Below are 18,602 nucleotides of genomic sequence, written 5' to 3'. Positions count from 1 at the left end.
TGGAAGTACATTAAAAAAATTATTAGGTAAATGTAAATCTTTGACCAGGACTGATTACCATGCATTTCTAAAATTTGTAGACTCGAAGGTTGATTGTATCTCAAGTGTGAACCTAGGATGCAAAATAAAGCCACATTCTCTCTCTTCTGTTCCCTACCTATCAGGAGATGGGCCATATCAGTTCTGAGCTTATTCAAGAACCAAAGGTACCTCTGTGAATTTCTAAGATATTAATTAAATCACTCTACACTACTATGACTAATGAGAGACGTGGAGAAAGGTTGGATAATTGGCTGAGACTGGGGCTTTTACACGAGACTGTTAAGCAAATAAACTGAAAAATTTAGTTCTCCGCTGACCAGCCTTTGTTAGATTGTTATCTGGATACGGCAACGAATACTCATCAAAAACATTAATCAATAGATATTTCTGTTTTTCTGTTAGCTGAGAATATTTATTGATAAAAAATTGGCAGCACAGTGCAGTGTTATATTGAAATGAAAGTATTTATGCCCAATTATGAAAGAAATGGGAAAAACATGTTTATTATTATCGTTGTTTACTTGATGCATTGGAAAGTAGGAAATAACTTATAGAGAACTTAGAATAAGCCATTAAAGAAAAATTTAAGCATAATTTAAATAAGATAAAACTTAATTTATCATCTTAAGCATGTAAGTACAAAATGTCAGCAACATGTGTATCGTTTTAATAGCTCAGAATTATAGTAAGTAATTACCAGTATTGAATAGGAAAAATTTGTTTATAACTTCAAATGCAAAGGATAAAGGAAGCTTAATGGTATACTATGTTTGGATAATTACTATTGTGATGTAAAACAAAACCACATGTTAAGAAAGAAGATATGTTGGTCAAGTAGCTTCCTGCAATTGGAATTCAAGCTCTTTAATACTGAAGCTCCAACGTTTTAGGCCTAAAATTTGATGATTTTATTTGTGACATGAAGGCCTGTGATTGTAATCAATACAGGCTTCTCTTTTTTGCCCTCAGTGGTAATACAGAAAAACTCTCTTTAGATGTGTAATTGTAGTTTGTATGTTTCAGCATTCCACTGCTTCATAGAATAGTGTTAACAGACCAAAGAGTGACAGTATATAACTCTCACTTAATTTAATTTATACTTGGCTCTGGATAATATTCTATCATTTCTTAAACTAAATAAAATTAGTACAGTAAAATTTTTTTCTAATTTTGTTTTTCTGCCTTTAGAATAACCAGTATTTCTTTATTGTGTTACTGAAAATGTTTGGTAAAGTCAAAGGTCACATTCTTTGATGAGAGAAAAATCTCCCTGTATAAGTAATATACCCTGTATCTGAAAGGGTTAATGTGCTGCTTAAAGTGCTCAATTTATCCAGAGAGGGGACCCTGTGACCTGTTGGAACCTGGCTTTGGCCATTTCTTGGGAAAAATGCAATTTAGAACTCTCCTGTATTATCTGCCAGCTGCTTAGTTATTGATGATATTGACTTTTAGTTTTTAAAAGTATTGCTTTGGAAAATTATTTTTAACAGCTCTGAACCACTCATGTCTTGTATTTTTATTTTATATCACATTTCATTGGGGATATTATTAAGCCAAATTTTTGGTAAGCGTTTTCCACAATTCAATTTATTTTTACCCAAGATCCATTGAATTCAACTCACTGCCTTTTCACAAAAGATTAACCCAATATTTCATGTTATGTTATGCTTTCTACTTATGCTATGTGAAAGAAAAGTAGCTATGATAAGTAGCCAATAAATTACATTCAGAATGTTTATTCTCAAAAGTTATATTACTATGCTGACATAGATAAACATGATCATTTATCACAATATGGAATATGGAAATGAAAACTAAAATAAATGCAGCCATCTTTCTTGCATGTTACCTGGTTGGTTTGCTTTAAATGCTAGAATAACTACTTTAAAAAAATGTATCTTTGTATTTCTCAATTTGAATTAATAGATGAAATTAGTAATGGTTGAAAGCTGAATAGATAAGCAAACATTATTTCTGGAATAAGAAAATGTTTTCACTTTTTTCTATAAGCATGAGATTACTTGAATCTTCTAATATTGGCTTTGTAAAATAGGTTGTTTTAGTATTATTTCATCATAAGGAATATACCATTTAAAATTACAGCTTTATTGTATATTTTGCTTCAAAAAGACACAGATATCTAACTTGAGAGACTGAAGAAATATGATTTCTGTAATATTTAGGAGTTACTAAAAATAATCTTGTTACATTTATATTGAGCTAATAAAGGAAGTTTTAGTGCTGTTTATTAGAGTGGATAAAGTATGTGGCTAAATCGACTGAATGTAGAATTTTAATAGGATTTTATTTTTGGTAACAGCTTTATTGATATATACAGTTCACAAATCAATAATTCACCAATGTAAAGTATAGAATTCAAAGTATTTTTTGGTGTATGATTCAGAGTTATGCCAATATAACCATAATCAGGTTTCTTCACTCCAAAAAGAAATCGTATCTTTTTTATACTAGCTGTCTCATTTCTCCCTAATCCGCCAGCCTGAGCAACCACTAATAGACTTTTTAATCTCTATAGATTTGCTTATTCTGGACATTTTATATAAATGGTATCATACAATATGTCATATTTTGTAGCTAACATGTTTCACTTAGCATAATGTTTATAATATTCATCATATTGTTTTTGAATTTTCCAAATTTCTTTCCGTTATTGATATCTAATTCTATTCCAATGAAGAGGGAGAGCTATTTTGTATGATTTAATATTTTTAAGTTAGTGGAGACTTTGTTTTCATTTAGCATACAATATATCCTAGAGAAGATTCCATATAGAGTTGAGAAGGATGTGTATTTTGCTCTTTTAAAGTGTTATATGGATGTCTGTTAGGTCTTGTTGATTTATAGTTGTTGTTCAAATCTTCTCTTTCCTTTTTGGTGTTCTATCCATTATTTAATGTAGAGTATTGAAGTCTTTAATTAGTATTGTTTAAAGGTTTGTTTCCCTTCAAATTTGTTTGTATTTTGGGCCTTGTTGTTAGGCACATATATGTTTATAATTGTTATATTTTCCTGGTAGATTGAGCCTTTATTATGATAAAATATTCCTCTTTATTTCTAGTAAATATTTTTGTTTCTTTAAAACTTTATTGTTGTAATATTAGTATGGGCACTGTAGCTTTCATGCTGCTGCTATTTGCATGATATGTCATTTTCTATCTTTTACTTTCAACATATTTGTGTCATTGCATTTACCTGTGTTTTACTGTTGACCTTTGTTTTTTTCATGTGAATACGAAGTTATGGTTACTTTCTGCCTGAAGAACTTCCTTTAATTTTATTTTTTTCACTATTTATTTATTTATTTATTTATTTATTTATTTATGGACGGAGTTTCATTCTTGTTGCCTAGGCTGGAGTACAGTGGTGCAGTCTCGGCTCATTGTTACCTCACCTCTGGAGTTCAAGTGATTCTCCTGCTTCGAAGCCTCCTAAGTAGCTGGGATTATAGGCACCTGCCACCATGCCTGGCTAATTTTTGTATCTTTAGTAGAGACAGGGTTTCACCATGTTGGCCAGGCTGGTCTTGAACTCCTGACCTCAGTGATCCATCTGCCTTGGACTCCCAAAGTGTTGGGATTACAGGCATGAGCCATCATGCCTGGCCAAGAACTTCCTTTAGTAATTCTTATAAGTCGCATCTGCTAATAGCAAATTATCGCATTCTTTATTTTTCTGGGAATGGCTTTATTTTACCTTTATTTTTTGAAAGATAGCTTTGTTGGGTATAGGAGTTATGGTTTACTTTTTTTTTTCTTTTAGTACTTTGTATGTCTTATCCCACTTCTTTCTGGTCTCTGTGGTTGATAATGAGAAATTCACTGTTAAACTTATTGAAATTCTTTTGTACATGATAAATTATTTTTTCTTTTGCTACACTCAAGATTTTCTTTTTGGCATTGACTTTCAGCACTTTTACTAATGTTCTTTGTGTGGATCTCTTTACATTTAGCATACTTCACATTCATTAGCTTCCTGAAGGTATAGTTTTAATATTTTGTTCTGCTTTATAAAAAATTAAATTGGGCAAATTTTAAGCTGGTATAACTTCTGTATTTTCTCCTCCTTTGTCTTTTCTTCTTCAGGCAGTCCCATTACAGTATTTTGGTTTGCTCAGTGGTGTATCCCATATCGTTGAGGCTCTGTTAATTTTTCTTTATTCTTTTTCTCTTTGGTCTTCAGATTGTCTTCAAGATTCTCTCTTGAGCTGTCTTTAAGTTTGTTGATTCTTTCTTCTGCTAGTTCAAATCTACTATTGAACTCTAGTGAATGTTTCATAATAGCTATTGTATTTTTCATGTCCAGAATGCCTGCTTGTTGTTTTTGTTAAATGTTGTTTTTGTTAAAATGTTTTAAATACTTTATATCTCTGTATGGATATTCTGTACTCTCTAAAACATTGTCAACATACTTTCCTTGTAATGACTGGTTTGAAGTGTGTATTAGTTATCATGCTGCTGTAAAGAACTGCCTGAGACTGGGCAACTTATAAAGCAAAGTAGTTTAACTGCCTCACAGTTCTGCATGTCTGGGGAGGCCTCAGGAAACTTACAATCATGGCAGAAGGGGAAGCAAACACGTCCTTCTTCACATGACAGCAGGAAGAAATGCTTAACAAAGACAGAAAAGCCGCTTATAAAACCATCACATATCGTGAGAACTCACTCACTACCATGAGAACAGCAGTTTGGGGGTAACTGGCCCCATGATTCAATTACCTCCCACCGGGGCCCTCCCATGACCACATGGGGATTATGGGAACTACAATTCAAAATGAGATTTGGGTGGGGACACAGCTGAAGCATATCAAAGTGTTAAATTTGACACGTGGACCCTATTAGTGGGTGTTACTGTTGTCTGCTTTTTTGGTGTGTCTATATGGATAACACAATTCTGTTTCTCTGCATGACTCATACTTTTATAAGTTGAAGACGGAACATCTTACATAATGTAGCTATTCTTGCTGGACATTAACTCCCTTCTAGAGGAGGGTGACTTGTTATTGGTGACTGGATATACTTTTTTTTTTTTTTTTTTTTTTGTGCAGAGTCTCACTTTGCTACCCAGGCTGGAGTAAAGTGGCATGGTCACAACTCACTGCATCTTTGACCTCCCTGACTCAGGCAATCCTCCTGATTCAGCCTTCTGAGTAGCTGAGACCACAGGCAATATGCCACCATGCCTGGATAATTTTTGTATTTTTTGTAGTGATGGGGATTCACCATGTTGCCCAGGCTAGTCTTGAACTCCTCAAGCCATCCACTTGCCTCATCCTCCCAAAGTGCTGGCATTACAGGCATGACCCACTATGCCTGGCCTGGATATACTATTTAGGGATGTACATTTTCCTCTAGTATGAAACACTGATACCATTCTCACAGAGTGCAGCCTTGGATATGTGTAGTCATTCTTGGGTGTCCATGGTTTTATCGGGTGTCTCTTTGCCTTTTTCTCTGATCTCTCTTTTAAGTTGTCTGCCTGTATTAATGTCACACCCAGATCTTAGTTCCAATGGCTTCTGGTTAATTTCTTTATTACTTTTGCTGTGGAATATGAATTGTTCCACAGTGTGATTCAGTTAAATTTGGGCCCTTTTTCAGTGGTAGTTTTTGAAGCGAGTCCTTGAGGTTTTTTGTAACTCCAGGAGAACTCATCTTATGTTTCCTTCCCTGGTTTTCCCTTATGAACTCTCTGCCTTATGGTTTAGTTTATTGTTTTCAGGAAGCTACCTCTCTCTTAATTGTTTGACATGAAGGTTTTTATTGTGTGTAAGAGTACTCTTAGATTTGAACTTCCCTGCATACAGGTTCAAATAAAGTCAGTTCCTTTGGGGGGACCTTTCTGTTCTTATGACTTGTGTCTTCTGGGAAAAATTCTCTGGGCCACCACTCCAGAGCTGAGGGTAGTGACAATGGTCCACTTCTCTCAGAGTTACATTTCTGCTTTTATGAGCAAGGTGCTAGGTATAGGCAATAGCCTCTAGTTCTCTCAGCTTGATGTTCCTCGTGTGCAAACTCTACCCAATAAGTGAGGTGAGATAATGATAATCAGGGCCCTGGTGTTACTGGCTTGATTTTCCTGAGGTAGAACCTTGGCTCTTTGGGTGGAGGCTGGATGGAGTAACAGAACTCCTGACCTGTCAGCTGCACTTTAGTCTCAGCTGCACTCAGTTGCAGTTTTGTCTCTGTGTAGAATGGGGGAGAGAGAAAATGAGAAATGCTGGCATCTTACCCCTCCCTGGGAGATACTATAGCCCTCAACTAGTGGCTGGGGTGGAGCGAGCTCTGTGTTTTGAGCTATACCCATCTGAGGTAGAATGACTGTCACACTGGACTGAAATGGTGTGGGTTATACTTCAGATGCCATAGACCTTCACTCCTCTTACCAGTTTTAGTCGGTTTTCATGTATTATTATTTCTTCATTTGCTGTTTGCCTTAAGGCAAATTTCCGGAGACTTTAAAGGATTTTTATTTTTACTATTTTTGCAGTTATGTTTATTTTTATGGGTGTCAGTCTGCAGAGGTCCTTACTCTAACATTCCAGAGGTGACTTCTTAATGGTCATATTTACTGGCTTGCTCAAAACAGGGTTTGAAATTAATTTTTCATTGAGCTACTCAGGTACAAATTGATATTGTTTATTTATTTATTTATTTTTTGAGACGGAGCCTCGCTCTGTCGCCCAGGCTGGAGTGCAGTGGCCGGATCTCAGCTCACTACAAGCTCCCCCTCCCGGGTTTACGCCATTCTCCTGCCTCAGCCTCCTGAGTAGCTGGGACTACAGGCGCCTGCCACCTCGCCCGGCTAGTTTTTTGTATTTTTTAGTAGAGACGGGGTTTCACCGGGTTAGCCAGGATGGTCTCGATCTCCTGACCTTGTGATCCGCCCATCTTGGCCTCCCAAAGTGCTGGGATTACAGGCTTGAGCCACCGCGCCCGGCCAAATTGATATTATTTAAACATGTGGTTAAAAATGTTTCCTACCTCATATCTCAAAAAGTGACTTTTAAATATAGCCCTCATCTTTGGATCAGGTTCAATATAAGTCCCATACTCAGACGAACAGAATTCCAATTCAATTCTTTTTGCATATAAACTGTGAGATCTTAAGCAGGTTACTTAACCACCCTCAATTTATTTGCTCATCCTAAGTATTGGGATAGTAGTAGCTGTTTGTAAGTTAAATTACATAATGGATGTGAAAGCTTTTGAACTTTTAAACTCTAAAAACTTAAAACACAGAGGATTGTTATTACCACTTTAAATCAAATGCAGAATGAAATGAAGTGACTTTTTCTGATTTTATTCTTGTCTACGAATACTAAGTATAACATTTATTTTAGAAAGTCATTTATGATTTTTAAATTCTTCATATTAGCATGTGATACTCTTATAAAATCAGCTAAGATATCACCTAGAAAATGATTACTCTAGATATGTTGATTGTGGAATTTCAATAGTAGAGGGGGGAAATAACATTTTTAGCTTGTGTCTGGTATTAATAGTATAATTATTTTATCTGTCCATTTATTTTGGTCTTTTTGATAGTTCTCAGTGGATCTCAGCAAGAGTTCATTTTTATATGTGAAAATGATGAACATGATTCAATAATTTTTAAAGAATCATGCAATCTAGATTTGGAAGGTGATCTTGGATTTGGTCAAATCTAGTAGGAATTGCATTCTCAGGTCCCCTGTCAAATTCTTACCTATCCCCTACATGAACAAATCATGGACAGAGGGTTACTGTTGCAAATAGCTGCTGGATTCCATTTTCACTACACTTCAATTTTTAGGGTGTTGGTAGTTTAGAAAACATGCTGTATCATGCTTTTCATTTATTCTTTACTTCTGATTCAGGTGTTGCTGTATTTTGCATGTGAGGAAATCAAAGATCAGAAAGATCAATGGTTTACTCAAAGTTATAAGACTACTAGGAATTAAAAATTAGATTCATGATTTTTGAATCACTATTTTACAGGAATAAGCATATGCTACCTACCTGGTGCTGTATATCATAAACTGAAAGATTTTTAAAAAGTCAGGAATCCCTCAGCTCAAAACATGCACAGTTTAGAAGGGAAGAAAAATTCTTAAAGCAGCGGTTACTGTTTAGATTGGAATACTGTGGTAGAGATGTTTCAGTGATCTGGAACAGAAAATGGATCTAGATTATTGAGGGGTAACTTCATGGAAGAAGATGACTTTTGAAATGAACATCATTTAAAATGACTGCAGTAATGTCAGCTAGAATGATTTCTAATACAATCTCAGCTGTCACTTTTTAATTTATATCTGAATCCAAATCTTCCTCCATTAATTTTCACAGCATTGGTTCTGTATTAATACAAAACAAATTAAATCTCTTCCGTGTGAAAGCTCTTCACCTACTGAAATATACTGTGTCTCTCCCAGATCTTTTCTCCAGGCTTTTCTTCAGCTGTTGCATCTAACTTTTCAACACATAATCATTATTGAAAGATGGTAGGTAATAATATTAATTTGGTTAAACAGAAGCATTTGCTGCTACCATGGGTCCTCCTCTCTGGTGAAACAACAGTATGTTGTTCATTGTTGTTGATAATATTTGTTTGTTTTTTGTAAGGATTTTTTTTTTTCTGGTCAAGAATTGCTTCTGTCTAATTAGTAGAAAATACAATAGGAATTACTCCATTCATATTTTGCCCAGTATTAGTCTATTAATGTAAGCTATTTGAGATCCATGCAACATTTTAAACATATATTTTAGCTTTTTATCAATGTATAATGATATACATTGATATAACGATATCATTATATCAATAACATTATTAGATTTTTTTCCTAAGAAAAGTGTATCTTCTCACTTTTTCCATATAAATTTTCATTGTATTAGGATTTTCCCATACTGAATTTTTTTTTTGAAAACCAAATATAGGATGTCTAACTTGATTTTATTAAACACGATCTTGCAAATTTGGGGCAATTCTTCTGATTTACATGTAATCTTGTGTGTGTGTGTGTGTGTGTGTGTGTGTGTGTGTGTGTGATTCCTAAGTTTTCTTTCCTAGCTAACGCTTTATTTAGGGGCCTGTAGGAGGAAATCCTAGATAAAGTTTGATTTCTAAAAATGCCACCAGACAAGGTGGCTCATGCCTGTAATCCCAGCACTTTGGGAGGCTGAGGCAGGTGGATCACTTGAGTCCAGGAGTTCAAGGCTAGCCTGGGCAACATGGCGAAATCTCATCTCTACTAAAAATACAAAAATTAGCCAGGAGTGGTAGCATGCGACTGTAGTCCGAGCTACTCGGGAGGATAAGGTGGGAGGATTGCCTGAGCCTGGAAGGTAGAGGTTGCAGTGAGCTGAGATTGTACCACTGCACTCCAGCCTGGGTTACAAAGTGAGAGAGACCTTGTCTCAAAATAAAAAAATAAAATACAATAAAAATAAGTTTAAACGAATGCCAACATATTTCCATATGTTTACACATTGTTTATGTTGTCTTTAGAGCATCCTGGCTTTAAATCCTCGAATACAAACTCATGCAACTCTGCGTTCCACTTCGGCCAAGAAATTAGACAAGAAACATTGGAAAAGAAATCCTGATAAGAACTGCTTTGTAAGTACCACAGATACATTATTTCATGCTGAAAATTATCTCACTCCACACATTGTAAGACAAGATTTTACATACACTTAGAAATACAATTAGGTATTAAAGTACAGCTGTGATTTAAAAAAAATTTTTAAATATTTAATATTTGAACAACTTTGAAAGTGTATTTTTAATTACATTGCTTTAAAAAAATCTCCTGAAAACAAATTATATGCAGGTTGAGTAACCCAAATACAAAAATTCAAAATACCCAAATCTGAAACAATTCTGGTGTTAAGCATTTTCGATAAGAGATATGCAACCTGTAAATTTAGTTTGGTGCCAAAATTTCTTTTCTCAAAATCTTTAAAATTTGTCTCAAAATTGTTTTGCCTGTTGATAGAGTGATACAGAAGAGTTTTCATATTAATGATATAGTCTAAATGAAGGAAGTTATAGATACACTGGTATCTGTGGACTTTAAAAATACACTCTTATAGAATATATGAACATTAGATGTTCTATGAACATCTAATAATATGAACACCTAATATTTCCAGGTGAGGTACAGGAGCAAAACAGCATTTCTCTGAGATTACTGCTAGAACTTTAACTGTATCTAGAAGGTGATTATAGAGCTGGAACTGTGAGACCATAGATGGGATATAAGTACAACCTTAAAGGCGGTGTTAGAAATTCCATCTTAAGGTTATATACATTTTTAAATTTTGAAAGAAATGCCTTTTTACCTGATTTCCCCAAGTTAATTTACCCCAAATTAATATTCCCAAATTAATGAGTGAGACAGTAGTATTAGCTTAACATTAGCTCTATTGGAACTTTGTATATACTTTCTTATACAATGTATGATTTCAGTTTATGTACTTCTTTCCTTCTTCTTATATCATGAACTCTTTGAGGATGGGAATTGAGGGTGTGTGCTCATGTGTGCTTGTATTTATCTAATTTTTAGTTTTTCTGTCACCAGCCACAGGGCAAATTTTTTGAATGAAAAAAGAAATAGAAACAGAGAAATAATATTACATGAAAAGATCCCATAGACACTTAATTACAGACCTCGATTTTGAATTCAGTTTTTCTTGGTCCAGTTTTGGGAGCTTTGCTTTCTACCATGATGCTTCTAGTAGAGGTCTCTAAAAGGAAAAGAGTGTGATCCAGGTTGTTCAAGGAATAGGCGGCTTACAAGGCATGACCCAGTATAATGATAAGAACAATTGAAGAACACTGAAAAAAGAATGTCATATTTTTTAAACTTGAAAGCCCTTAAAGACTATCAAGCCTCAATCTCTAATTTTTAAAGGTCTGAGAACTATGATCAAGAGACACTATGTGACTTCCCTAATGTTTCACATTTATAAGTTTTCAAACTATTTATGGTCAGGATTTTATTTTGAAATGGAGACTTTCTTTATTATGATTACTGTTGTTGTTATTTTATGGAATTTAGCATTTGTATCTCATAATGTGATCCTATAAATTGAGGTTATTTTATCGTTTTAAAAATAATGACCAAGGCGCAGTGAGGTCAGTTTCCTCTGTCAAATACATATTGACACAAATATTTATAAAAGCAATTTGACAATATTCATTTGTACCTGTGATGCTGTACATAGGGATGCTATTTATACCTAGGGATGCTATAACAGGATACCACAGACTAGGTGGATTAAACAACAGAGACTTATTTTCTCACAGTTCTGGAAGTTAGGAGTCCCAGATCAAGGTGATTTCTTCCAAGACCTCTCTCCTTGGCTTGTAGATGGTGTCTTCTCCCTGAGTTTTCACTTGGGGTGTGCTTGTGTCCAAATAAGAACATCAGCTATGTTGTATTAGGACATACCCTAATAACCTCATTTTAACTTAATTACCTCTTTAAAGACTCTCTCTCCAAATATAGCTACATTTTGAGATAGTGGAGGTTAGTTAGGACTTCAACGTAAGATTTTTGGGGAGATATAGTTCAGTTCATAACAATAATTTTAAATTATCACTTATACCAGTAATTTATTTTCTAATAACATATCTGAAGGAAAGAATTAGGAATGTAGGTAAAGAATTAAGTACAAAGAGGAGTATCTTAGGCATTATTTATTCAGTGGAGATAAATGTAGGGGAAATCCCACTGAATTCCAAACAGTGGGTCATGGTTAAGCAAATGAGAGTAAATTAATTCAGTGGTATATTGTGCAATCATTAAAATGTTTTTGAAATAATCTGAATAAATTCTGTCTGCATTACATGGTAAAAGGATTTAACATCACTGTATTCAATAGTGATTGTGTACACTTACACATAACCATACCTTTATATATATATATCCACAAAGAACACAAAAATACTGAAATGTTAATATTGATTATATATTTTTGGCACTTTTGTATATTTCAGGTCTTCTATGAGTATTAGTATAAAAATAAAATGGAAACTTTAGATCTGTGTTAAAATGATAATCTCAATTTATAAGATCAGATTTATTGCACTGATGTCTATTAGTTTGAAGACTGTCTGTGACATTCATGAATTTCTCAGAGCAGTGAAGTTTATTCCCAAAAGTGAAATATGAAGCTAGGGTTGAAAGTTATTCTCAGTGTGGTTAAATAATACTGCTCATTTCCCATTTGTTATTATCCTCTTCATGCTGGCATAAAGAATTGAATGAAAGTGTCACCAAAACATATGGTTTGTTTTTCAATTCATAAAGACCCAAGTAGGGTGCCGGAACTTTTATCCCCACTAGCTGGCCAGTAACTGATGAGATATGAAAAAGTTTTCTTCTTACCTCACTGACATCTCCTATCTTGTTTTTCTTCACTTCTTTGTTGATTATTTCTCCTCTCACCCCTTAGATATTTCAGTGCCCAGAGCTCAAACTCTTTCTTTCTTTTAAAATAGTCACTACATTGGTTATCTTATTATCTCCTTACTTTTAATACTATCTTTAGATTGAAGATTCCTTTATATTTCTAGCCTGCATTACTGTCTCTCAATCTATATCCATATCTATCTATATCTGTATCTATATCTGTATCTGTATCTATATCTATATCTATATCTATATCTATATCTATCTATGCTATATGTTTCTTATGTTTACTTACCAAAAACAGAGTTATAGTTGGACCCAACAATTGGAGAAGTTTTTCTTCAGGAATTATATAGTCCTCTCTTACTATCTGCCCTCTTCCTTCCTTTTTTCTATTTATTTGGTGCTTGAAGCATCTATATTTCAGGCACTGTATTGAATGCTTCTCAGAGGCGAATAAAATCCAGAGAAATAAGTTGTCTAAAATCGTTTGTTAAAATAGACACAAATTTGACTTAATAAGTAAATTATAGGCTTATTAGAAAATAAGCATCTGTTTGACCTGTAAAAGTGCCTTAAGAATGGCAGTCCTGGAATTATTGCCCAGGAATATCTTCAGTTGGTAGTTTAATACTCTTATAGTACTAATTTGAAATTCTGACTTTAGTAGGGGATTTAAACTGGCAAACATGTTTATACTGGTTAATGAAGCATGAAGCAGTTATTTCCAGTATAGTTTAAGCAGGTGTTCCGTAACTGCTGTTTATTTTTGCCATTTTTGAAAATGTTGAACTATCCTAATTACATAAATATTTTGCACTCATTTTCCCTGAGCAATTTTTGAAGACCAGAAAATATTACAAATCAGAAAACTTATGCTGGGTGAAAATTAAAAGGAAAGGCAGTTAAAGACAGCCAATTAGTCAAGTATTAGACATTTTTTTTTAAAGAATTTTAGCAAATTTGTTTTAAATGCATGACACATACAAGGTGCTCAGCATAAAAAAATAAAATGAGAATAAGCTATAATATACATTAAAAATTTTCAATGCTTGTTGTGAAGTAATTCATTCAAGCTTCAGAAGCACCCTGTCAGGTAGATACTATATTTTATCATCCATTCATAGATGAGGGAACTGAAGCACATGGAAACCTAAGAAACCTATTCACAGTTCCACAGCTAAATAGCAGAACTAGAGACTGAACCCATGCAATTGCCAGAGAGCTCTTTTAGTAGAAGTTTTTTGAATAAGGAAATAAAAGAAAATCATTGACTTATTTTCCTTGTAGATAATGAAAATAACTAAATGATATATGGGTTTTGATAAATATTTTTTTCTTGCATGAGCTTCACAATCTCAGTCACTTGTTTGTTTCACATTTATTATCTGTGCCACTTGCCACATTGGAATTCATGTGACACAGGCCTTGCCAAGAAGTTCTCATGTTGTTTTGAAGAAGGCTGAAATACCAATAAATAGTAATAATACTCTTTCAAAGGAAGAACAGTTAAGGAATTTTAATGATCATTGTGAGTTTATCATATTTGCCTTTAGGTTAATCAGTCTAGCTTTCAGTGTGGACGATGGATTTAATGAAAATATGGGAGGCAAGGTCTCTGGGACTGGATTTAAAAAGTTGGAAGACAGATGATGAAGACCAGAAGGGAGGATGAGCTTGAATTTATGTAGGAGATAAAACACATATGACTTGGGAGTTGACTTTATGTGTATGTTTACTTGTTTATAGCATAAGTTGAGGATAAATACTACACTCACTTTTGGATTATTTGAGGTCCTTGTGCCTGTGGATCACTGCAAAAGTTGTAGATTAGTAAAGGGTCTGGGATGGAGATAAATAATTTTTGAATCATCAGGATATACATAAATAACTAAAAGCCTAGGGGGAGAGTTACCCAGGAGGAGTGTGTAAAGTGGAAAGAGGGTGCAGGTTAGACCGTTGGGATTAGGGCAGAAATTAGGGTGAGGCAAGTGAGGAACTGGCCTGAGGTGTAAAATATAAGGGGCTAACAAAAGACTCAGTAATGAAGAAAAATAACAATAATAATAAATATATATAGGTACACACCTTTTTCCTTTTGCCTCAGGCTCCAATGTGGCTCAGCATGGCACTGAACATAGCATGGAAAAGGCAGGCAGAGATGAGAATTTAGCTAATAAGCACTTTGAGAGGTGAGATGAGAACCACAAGAGCATAGTGGGGGACTTCCATGGAGGAAGGATAAGTTAATATGTTTTTCTAATAATATATTATTTCTTATGTTCCAAATATGGTTGATATTTATACTTTTGGAAATTATACTTAAGGTTTGTCTTGTCTGCTGGCACCATTTTTCCTTCTCAAGTTTACATGGCTAGTAAGAGATGAAATCCACTTAGTTACTACAACTAGCACTCAATCTCATTCACTCTTTGATGGATAGCCAGCTACTGGGATCTGTTAAAGTTGATGGAGAATATATGTCCCTCCATTGACATATCATATTCACAATGTGAATTTTTATTTTTAAGCTCCAAAGTAAATAAACTTTTCACCAGATACCCAGTAAGAAAGCAATACCTGTTCTACCCTTGCCTCTTGTTGTATGTTTGAAAATACTTTCTCAAGCATGAGCTTGCTTTTTTGATTGTTGACAATTATTTTCTTCCAAAAATAGACAATAATTGAAAGAGTTTCGGAAATAAAAAAATAAAAACAGATTATTTGCAACTAAATATCTCTTTCAGTATGTGAAAAATGCAGGGTTTGTGAAGAGAATACAGATATCCACCTAGAAACTCATGCGTGCAGGTAACATGACCTCTTTTATTTTCTTGTAACTGAACTTAATTCTATTGTGAGTATTTGTGAGAGTGGAAACCTGTGTGTCACTTGTAGGATTCATTTTTCCCTGCTTGTCCCCCTCACCCCTTATTTCTCTAGGTGGATATCTAAGTTTTACGAGGGTTGCTGGCAAGTGTGGGCTGTGAGGTAAGCCCAGCTGATTTTTCATGCCACCTTCCCACTGGTCACCATCATGGGGACTTTGGAGTCATCCTTCATTTTCATTCATTAGATCACTTTCTATCCCTCGCTTCTCTACTACTTTGAAGCCGTTCTTGAAAAGATGATAGTTATTCTGATGTTCCACTCAACACTGGGGCTTAGGGAAGTTCATGGTTCAATCTGCTTTCCTAGGTCTTCGTTTGTCGATGAGTCACAGATTCTCCATCATTGATTTCCCCACACCTGGGGAAATTTGTCAGCCCTCTGAGAGTAGCCTAAGGAGCTGGGCATTGATGCTCTTTTTCTAAGATCTGCCAATATCTCTGGGCCCTTCCCTTTCCTTTTGGTCCTCATTTTGTCTCTCTGTCCGTTAAATATTTATATAGGCTGACTGGGAAGGATAGGAGTGGAAGAAACAGTTACTTTTAACTTATAACCCATTTCCTCCTAAATCCACTGTCAATCACTGAAGTCCTTTCAATTTTTCTGAAAATGTGACTTCTAAAATTATAAGCCCAAAAGAAACACCCTTTGTTTCTCTGCTTTCTGTAGTTGTATTTTTTCTTTCAAGAAATGAAAACCCAGTGGCCTCTCTGCCTAATAGGTATAAATTTCTAGGAGGAATGGGAAAGGATGGTAGCAAAACTACAACCACCCCATAAAGACTGATTTTGAATTTGAGTTTATCAGGAATGATGATCATCTCCTGCCCTCCATCCAGTAAGTTCTCAAATGAAGGCTGGTGGAGTAGGGAAAGATGGCAGAGTAAGTTCCTATTTGGGATGGGAAAGATTATGGAAAGGTAGGCGAAGGCAGGCAATGCCCGAGGAACCCCATGTTGGGAAGCTGGGACAGTACTTGCTTGCATGATCCTAAAACTGAGGGCCAACTTAAATTTAGTGCCACAGTGCCGCACTTACCTCACCCTGTTACTGGCCCAAAGGGCTTCTTTCACTGTCCTTGAGGTACCAGCCAGCCTCAGGACCCAGTAATGTGTCTGCAGGTTTTAAACTTCAGTAGCAACTGCAGAACCACAGTAGGGACCCAGATGGATTTGGATATCCAGGTTGAGTCAGAAGTACTTGCTGGCTCACTGTGTGGGGTTTCCTGGTCATTAAATTAACTTCTGAATTGCACTACCAGTCATGATGCATTATTGGGTGTTTTGGAATGCTTGATGTGGTATGATTTTACTGTTAATAATATATTACTAAATATATTATTATTTTCTTGTCCTCAAATTAATTTAACTCAAAATTGGTAGACATTTGAATAAAGAGATCAGTTTGCCTATGGCCTCTTGATTTGAGTAAAACCCTGTATTCAACTAGTTCTACAAGTAAATTATGTAAACATAAATGGCATACATACATTTTAAAAACAATTGTCCTGTGGCATTTGTTGAGACCTCAGCATTGCAATGAATTAGAAAAATAAAAGTTTATTTTGAAGTAAATGTATTTTAAGTGATCATTACTGAGCAACAGCTTTCTTATTTCTAACAAATGTTAGATGTTATTAATGTGAAATTTAGTAATTAATTTTGCATGTGTGTGTTAGGAAAATTGAAGAAAATAACATTTTAAAGAAAACGCGAGCTTAAAATTTCAGCAGAGGGGAAAAAATTAGAGAGGGAAAAATATATTGTGAAAAGTGACTACCTAGAAATCCCTTCAAAGTATAAAGCTTTAAGTAGAACAGGGATACTGAGTTTAAAACCTTACCTTGTGGTCATTTACACATATTGTAGACCTTGTAATTTTGAAGTTGAGGTGGAGTCTTTCGTTGTATTAATTCTGACATATAACAAATATTTATTTTAAAATAATAACTGGCTGCTTATACAAAGGCATTTTGGGTAGAAAGTTTAGAGTCTAGTTGTAGATTTCAAGATGGGAACAGTGGAAAATCTCAATTATGCCTCTTGATAACTGTATTCACTCCATAGTTTTAATGCCCATCTATGTGTTAACAGCTGAATGAATATCTCCATCCAGGATCCCGTCTGTATCCAGATGCTTCTTAAGATAGTTCCACCTGGATATTGTATTGGTTTCTCATTATTACTATGTCAAAAACCAAATTATTCATGCCTGTTCTGCCCAGATTTTCTTTTGTTATGTTGGTAGCAAAAATAATCACTTTGTCATCTAGGCAAGAAAACTCAGGGCACTTCTTGACGCTAAAAATGCTATTATCAACAACACTGTATTATAACTAACATAGAATAAAAGAAGGCAATTAAATGTATAACATGCATTCATTTAATGTTTTTATGCCACTTGGATTTCATTTCTGCATGGAACAATGAATCAGTATGGCATTTTGGAACTTGCCATATTTACCATGTTTGATCAATTCTCTGATGCATATTTTATCACACTTTCACATCTCTGGAATTAAGATTCATTTTATTGTTAATCTGATAAGAAAGTTTGTATCAGTTTATTTAGCAGTATTTTTTGTTGTTAGTGTATAAAAATGGCATATCTTAACAGTCTGTGTTGTCTTAGCTCTATAAAATAAAGCATGTATGGAGAGAAGGCAGAAAATATTTTGACTAAAGCAAATGTTCTCCAATTTTTATTAATGTTGTTGGTAGATCTGATAGCTTTTCATAGCGCTGGAAATTCATGAAAAGGAAACTCATTGAAAATAAAAGCATAGGTATATGGACAATGGTCCTAGTAACTGCAAGAATGCAGTTCAACTTAGTTTAGGATAATTTTCTCTTGTATTTCCAGAATAAAAAGCAATTCCTCTGAGATCTGAATCACATAATTTTTAAGGATTCTCAAATATATTATTTCCATGTCCCAAATCAATTTAACTGAAAATTGGTAGACATTTGTATAGAAAGATCTGTTTGCTTATGGCATCTTGATTTGAGAAAAACCCTGTATGCACCTAGTTCTGCAAGTAAATTATGTAAACATAAGTGGCATAAATGTTCATGATCTGTAAAATATTTGTAGTTCTCCTTCCTTATGAATTTATGATATATTTATCGTACCCAAGGCATTTTTGAGTATCTGATATAAATGTCTAATTTAGATTACATGATTCAGTTTCTCATATATTCTTTCCATCTCTGTGCTGAGAAGCAAATACATTACACTTATTTTTTCTGAAGTTC

General features: G+C 34.4%; 1 protein-coding gene across 5 annotated transcripts in view; it reads left to right on the top strand.

Annotated features, from left to right (window-relative positions):
• DPYD (dihydropyrimidine dehydrogenase) overlaps nt 1–18,602 on the top strand; it is a 902,287-nt gene that overhangs the window by 34,718 nt on the left and 848,967 nt on the right. For all 5 annotated transcript variants that reach the window (XM_030935823.1, XM_030935822.1, XM_030935821.1 and 2 more), the window contains exon 2: nt 9,550–9,660. In XM_030935823.1, coding sequence (XP_030791683.1) covers nt 9,550–9,660 — 111 coding nt within the window. The remainder of the gene's footprint in view (nt 1–9,549; nt 9,661–18,602) is intronic.

This window comes from Rhinopithecus roxellana, chromosome 8, assembly GCF_007565055.1.
Source record: "Rhinopithecus roxellana isolate Shanxi Qingling chromosome 8, ASM756505v1, whole genome shotgun sequence".
Classification (NCBI taxonomy): domain Eukaryota; kingdom Metazoa; phylum Chordata; class Mammalia; order Primates; family Cercopithecidae; genus Rhinopithecus; species Rhinopithecus roxellana.
This window is presented reverse-complemented; position numbering and strand designations above follow the sequence as displayed.